The following is a 6,764-nucleotide window of genomic DNA, read 5'->3' as shown; positions in this document are numbered from 1 at the left end:
TCCGGGGCCTGAACCCAGGAGCTGCTCCGCACATGCTCACTGTATGGGTTACGAACGACCTCAGCAGTTCTGTGTGTGGTTCGTGCCCCTGGAAGTCTGGACCCCCCCGGGTAGGGACCTGTAACAGGAGCTCAACAAGGCTGGTTCGACCAGCAGGAGGAAGAGCGAGGGTGGGGCTGGCCATTGGGCCACCGTGAGGGCGGAAGGGCTGCCTGAGCCCTGCTGGAGCCCTCTGGGCCACCACGTGCCACTGTTCAGGCTGAGCTCTGCATGGCACCCGGAGGTGCCACTGCTCAGACGTTGATATCTATGGAACACTGCACCATGGTGGCTCTGGGACCAGGCGGGGAGTGAGGTTAAGTCGATGAGGGAGGAGAGGAGAGGAGAGGGGAGCCCAGGCCTCCAGGGCGGGCGTGTGGCCCTCCCGGCCTGTGCAGGGGCTGGGCGCGGTCAGCCAGGTGGGCAGGGCGGCCTGAATGCCGTACACTGCAGGAGGAGACGCCGTTGGCCCCGGCGCAGATCATCTTGCTGGTGACAGATGAGCCCCAGGACTTCTTGCAGTGGGTGCTGGACACGATGGGCAGGGCCGCCTGCTGCAGCCTGTCAGGAGTGTTGCTGTCTGCAGGAAGTAGGGGCTCAGCCAGGGTGTGCTGGGCTTGGGCAGCAGAACTCGGGACACTGGAGGAAGAAAATCAGCCAGAGGAAGCAGCGGGCAGGAGAGCTCCTGGGTCTCATCTGCAGGTCCCTGACCAGACCTGGGAATGTGACTCCCGGCCAAGAGTCCTGGCAAGCTTGACACAGCCACGCGGCTCAAGTCTGGAGAGAAGTTCAGGTTGGAAAGCTGGTGCTGCCCCTCACTGCAGGCCAGGGGGGCCGTGCTGGCTTGTAGTCAGAGTTCCTTCCGGAACCTCCTGTCCGAGGACATCATTGTCAGCCCTTATTTTTATAGTGTCTTGTAGATTTTTAAGGCAGGGGACTTCAAATGAAGAAATGGAAAGATTTAAGACTGTGTTGAAATTTAGACCGAAAGATAAAGCCATATGGGTCACGTCCTGTACCTCTGGGGTTGGTCAAGCCCCAGCATGTGGTGACACACAGCTTTCCAGTAGGCGCCGGGCAGGCACACGGAGGTACTTCTTTGGAGAAGCGGGTGGACGTGGACAGCTTCAGCAGGGTGATGTCACTGTTGATGGTAAGACTGTTGTAATGGGGTTCTTGAAAACCTGTGAGTGAGACAAGGTGTTTCACGAGACAAAGTCCTGTCCTGCTGGCCCATTCAGGGTAAATAGACCCACAGGAGCCCAGAATGAGAATTCTGAGACCAACATTACTCGACTCTTGTCCCTCAAACAGCCGAGCAGATGTCTCCCACCTGTCCCCCTCATTCTCCCACCTCTCATCCATCGTCTCAGCCTCCTGGATCTTCTGCAATCTTCAGGACCTGGATGTCCTCCTCCTCAGAGTTCTGGTCAAACTCTCTAGCTACAACCCTGTCAAACCTCCTAGACAAAGTATTTAGGGCTTGAGGGCTAGGCATGTCCCCTGCTCCCCTCCCCCTGCCAGACTAGAGCTGGGGACAGAGCCCACAGGTGCCCGGCACTCACGTGACCCCGCAGTGGGCAGCGGTGACCACCCAGCGTTCACTGATGAGGGAGCCCCCGCAGAAGTGGAAGCCGGTCTTGTCCTGGGGAGGAAGATGGGAGGGTCAGCAGCTCCCACGTGGGTAGCACCCCCAGCCTGGCCAACACCCCAGCGTGCCTCCCAGGTGCCCAGAATCCCCCTCTCACCTGCAGGGACACCTGCCAGGGCCAGGAGCCAGGGACAGCTTCCTCCCCATTGACGACCCTGGACAGGCCACTCAGCACAGGGTGGATGGTGGGGACCCCACAGCCTGGGGGATGGGAGTGGGCTGAGGAAGGACGGAGGCCCAGAGCCTATGTGGGCCTTACCTGTTGGTGTTGCAGAGCTCCCAGTTTCTTCCTCAGTCTGCCCAGGCCAACCTAGGACCCAACTGTGCCATCTCCTCTGGAGACTCCCCTGACCCCCCAACCTCTAGGCTCAAGGGTCCTCCAAACACAGCCTTTTGGCTGCAATCATCCTTCCGGGGCTGCGAAGTGACGTGGCTGCCCCCACCCAGGGCGCATCCTGCCTGAAGGAGCAGAAAGCTAGCCGGGCCATCACAATGCCTGGGCCCAACCTGGAGGCCGATCCTTCCCGGCTCTGTGGCCTGAGACCAGTGGCGGCAGCGCTCCGATCCTGCGTCCTCAGTTGTCCAGTGGGGAGCAGAGCTTGGGGGCAGGCGGTGTGGAATTAAAATCTAACTCCGCGTTAGTGCAGAATCCGGAGCTCGGACACCTTGCTGATGGGAAGTTCCACACTGCTGTGCTCACAGTGAATTTCCTATTTCTATGATTCTTTACCATTTCAGGAACTATTCACTGTGTAAAGTTCTGGTTGCTTAGTTATTTAATAAAATGGGACTTGACTCCACACCATAAAAGGTGGAGAGGGAGCAGAAAACAGAACAGTGAGAAAAGGCAGGTGTGCTCATGTGTAGATCCTTATCCGGGATGAATTCTCAGCACCTGGGTATGGGCGTGGCAATGTGGTTTCACATTTGAGCAGGTACAGACCCCACAACCAGCCACGCCACTTCCAGGGCCCTTGTCACGGCTACAGATCCAGCATCTGCCTCTCCTGTCACTGGAGCAGGAGATGGGGAAGCCATTCACCGAGGATTGGCGTCACCAACAGAAGTCATAATAATAATTTATTTTTTGTAATAGAAAAAAAACTAGGAGAAAAATAGTGTATTCACACAACAGGGAATAAATTATAGCGATTCAAGTGAATGAGCTGGATCTCCATATCAACATGGATAAATCTAGAACATTACGGGAGCAGGAAAAGCCAACAGACACAGAGTAGGACAGTTTATGTAAATTTCAAATAAATAAATAATTATATACATTGTTCATGGATTTATAAATATGTAATGCCTTTGTATAAACCTGCATAGACGCGATGTGTGCAAACTCAGAATAAGGATTACATTCCAGGCAGGGGAAGGGAGAGAACGGGAGCCTCACCTGAATTTCCTATGTTTTAAGAAGAGATTTGCTAACTTCTGATGGTAGATACAAGGATGTCATATTTTTCCTATATTTTTTACTATTTCTTTTCTTTTTTTTAATTGAAAGCAAAATGGTTAGCAAGTGCCCAGCATAATAAATAAAAACCTCAGAGGATGCATTGGGGATCTTGGGCAGCCACCCCTTACCCTGTCCACAGCACCCCCACCTGAGCCACTTCTAACACCTCATACCACAGCAGCACCTAGAATTGTCTTTCCACCACTGGAGCACATGCAAAGGCTTAGAAAGCCCCAGAAGGACCCTCTGCTCCCAGTAGCCTCAGATGGCTGTGCTGGGGTGAGGCCCAAGCGGGCAGAGAAGGGAGTTCAGATCTCCCTCTTGGCCAGGCCCCACTGCTACCACCTCAGGACAGAGCTCCTCTCATGTGACCTGCCTGTGGGGGCCACTGAGGGCTCCAGGACCTCTTCCCCAGGCTCCTCCCAGGCCTGGCTGCCCACCCAGGCCCCAGCACTCACCAAAGGTGTCCCCCATGAGGGCAAAGCAGGAAAGGAGCCAAAGAAAGGCCATGGTGCTGCGTCAGGGAGGTGTGGGGCCTGCCTGCCATGGGTTATTTTTTACATCCCCTGGGAGCCCCCAAACCCTGAACAGCCCTTCTGTCCCTCCCCAGCCGGGGAGACCTGAGAGCCACCTTCTTGTTATCTGGGACCTGTGGTGATAAGTGTGGGCCATGCCCCTCTCACAGCCAGCCTGTCAGCCTGGGACACCCCAGCCCCTGGGAAAAGGGCAACTGCCCTGTCCCAATACCACCCGTAAGCCTTGGCAACACCCAGCATCCCTGGGGCACTGAGGGCAAGGCGGGGGCCCAAGCCCTGCAGAGCCCAGCAGGTGCAGCCTTTGCCAGGAGGCAGGGGCAGGGGACTCTGCCACTCCCAGTGCAACTGAGAGGCTTTCCAGCTCCTAATTAAGAGCAATACCACCACAGGGTCCAGAGAAGCCCAGCTGGTTGTTGCAGGGAGGTGCTCAGAATTTCCCACGGTGCTGGGTCCCCAGGACCACAGCGCAGGCTGCAGGCTCTCAGCAAAGGGTGTGTCACCTGAAAGGAAAGGTACCACCACAGGGTCCAGAGAAGCCCAGCTGGTTGTTGCAGGGAGGTGCTCAGAATTTCCCATGGTGCTGGGTCCCCAGGACCACAACGCAGGCTGCAGGCTCTCAGCAAAGGGTGTGTCACCTGAAAGGAAAGACTGCACCATATTCCGGATCATCCAGGGGCCACCTCATCATCAGCCCAGCCACACGGTTTCTGGGCGTGGTGAGGGAGTGTGGGTGAGAAGGGACCCCCCCCACTGTGGCCAGTATTGCCCAGCAGGAGGGCGACCCCCTGACAGGCCATCCCAACTCCTGCCTGCCACCGTGCTAAATGGAATTCCCTTTCTGTAATGATTCACAATTCAAGGAATTAGTCATTGTATAAAGTTTTAGTCTCTTATAAAATAAGTGTTTGGAGGGGCCGGCCCAGTGGCGCACTGGATAGTGCGCCGCTTGGGAGGCGCGGCGGCGCTCCCGCCCGAGGGTTCGGATCCCACATACGGACCGGTTCCCGCTCACCAGCTGAGCGAGGCGCGGGAGCAACGCGGTCCCCGGTCCGGTACGGGGGCAACACTGAGGGTTGCGATCCGTTGCCGGACACGGAAAAAGACAAAAAAAAAAAATAAGTGTTTGGAGAGTTCTGGTCAAGATGGTGGAATAGACGGTCCCCAGCGTCACTGTCTCTCACAAATCAACCAAATTTACGACTATAAAAATGTAACATCAGCCAAGCTGGGGCCGCTGGAACTCAAGGGAAGAGGAGGAGAGACACGGAGTTCATGAAGGGGGAGAAACCATGATGAGAGAAAGAAAAAACTGCTCTGAACATTTCGGGCCGCGGCCGCTTTAATGCTGGAGCTGCTGAGCGCATGGAGCAGGAGCCGGGAGAAGCCACAGCTGTGCCCTTCAGATGGAGTTATTTGGAGGCAGCAGGAGAAAAGAGGGCCTTGGTGGCCCCCAGGACAGCAAGACCACTAATAGGGTTCCTGTGGACCCACACAGGAGTGAGGAGCCCGAACAGCTGAAAAAAGGGAGCCATTCAGAGACCGGTGAGTCATTGCAAGGGACTGGCGCAGGGCACATCACATGGGAAGTGTTTGCAGCATGGGTGGTGGAGGAGATGTGCCCACCAGGGGAACACTGGGACACAGAAAGGACTGCTGATCTGACCCCCAATCAGCACAGGACCACTCAGAGGAGACTGGTCAGGAATGCAGAATTGCATGGGGTGCAGTTTGCTGAAAGACTCAGGCCCAGACCAGAGTTTCTACACAACCCAGGTGCACCGAGTATCTGGAGAGCCAGAAGTACCAGTAAGGTCAACCATTAAACCCTGAGCTGCACAAAATGCCTTCCCTAGGGAAACAGCAGCAAAGTAGCAATTTAAACAACCACACAGCTCAGTACTGGTTCCCAGAGGAAGTTCCCCAGTGTTAGAAGCAAAGGACAAAAAATTAGTTCTGGCCCAGGCACACCACCAGCACCTTGGGGCCTGCCAGGGAACCAGAGGCTTGGATCCACGGACCGGACCCCACTCCCACTTCCAGGCACACCACGCCAGCACCTTAGGGGCCGCCCGAGGACCTGAGGCATGGAGAAGGAGACTGGACCTCTCTCCCACAACAAAGCACACCATGCCAGTGCCTTGGGTTCCACCCAGTGACCTGAGGTATGGAGCTGGGGATCGGACCCTCCTCCCACAACCAGGCACACCACACCCACACCTCAGGGCCCACCCAGGGACCCGGGGCATGGAGAAGGGACCAGAATTCCCTCCCACAACCAGGCACACCACCAGCACCAAGGAGCATGCCCAAAACAGCACCTCCATGTTGGTGGCCCACCACAGCCACCACAATAACCATGGCTGCTGCAAAAGCAGCTAGATGCCACAACCACCGCGCAGATGGTCCGCCAGCCACTGGAGTGCATTCACACAAAGAAGAGTCATCAGCAGAGACAAAGAAAAGAAGAGGATGTCTCTCTCCACAAAGCCAATGTCAGAGTGATAGAAGAAGCGTCTGCTCTATGATAATATTGGGGGGCCTGATCACATCTCTCAGCACTGGACATGATAAAGTTGCAACAAATCAACAGAGTAACCATTACTCTTTCAGAAGGAGAGAAGAAATCTAGGGTAATTAGAGGGGGAGGGAGATGGGGATAGGGAGAGATTGGACAAGGGGCATAAAGAATAATTACGATTTGTAACAATATCTATGCTAGTAATATTGATTTGATCAACATATCTCAATGTTCAAACCCAAAAATATGTATAATCGATTTTGATTCAATAAATAAAATAAATTTTAAAAGATAAAATAAAATAAGTGTTTGATTCCACACCACAAAATTACACAGAAGACAGTCTTCATTGTCACAGGACAATGAGAAAGACAAGTGTGTCCCCTCCAGGGCCAGGACAGTGTCATTTAGAACTTTTGTTTGTCTTTAATTTCTAAATTTTGTTTTGTTTAGAGTTGTGTGTTCTCCAGCAGGGGGGATATTAAAATGCTTAGCCCCAGGCCGGCCTGGTGGCGCACTGCTACAGTGCGCCGCTTGGGAGCGTGGCGGCGCTCCCGC

The 6,764-nt window shown here is 54.7% G+C and overlaps 1 protein-coding gene across 1 annotated transcript in view; it reads right to left on the bottom strand.

Moving 5' to 3' along the window:
* The window catches only part of LOC103582533 (chymotrypsinogen 2-like), a 4,716-nt gene extending 1,054 nt beyond the window's left edge, over positions 1-3,662 (bottom strand). The window contains exons 1-6 of the mRNA XM_008564096.1: positions 3,611-3,662; positions 1,788-1,891; positions 1,605-1,684; positions 1,423-1,502; positions 1,059-1,229; positions 486-619 (exon numbers count right to left, since the gene is read on the bottom strand). Coding sequence (XP_008562318.1) covers positions 486-619; positions 1,059-1,229; positions 1,423-1,502; positions 1,605-1,684; positions 1,788-1,891; positions 3,611-3,662 — 621 coding nt within the window. The remainder of the gene's footprint in view (positions 1-485; positions 620-1,058; positions 1,230-1,422; positions 1,503-1,604; positions 1,685-1,787; positions 1,892-3,610) is intronic.
* Between the last annotated feature and the right edge of the window lie 3,102 nt (positions 3,663-6,764).

This window comes from Galeopterus variegatus, unplaced genomic scaffold (genome assembly GCF_000696425.1).
Source record: "Galeopterus variegatus unplaced genomic scaffold, G_variegatus-3.0.2 Scaffold16648, whole genome shotgun sequence".
NCBI classification, from domain to species: domain Eukaryota; kingdom Metazoa; phylum Chordata; class Mammalia; order Dermoptera; family Cynocephalidae; genus Galeopterus; species Galeopterus variegatus.
This window is presented reverse-complemented; position numbering and strand designations above follow the sequence as displayed.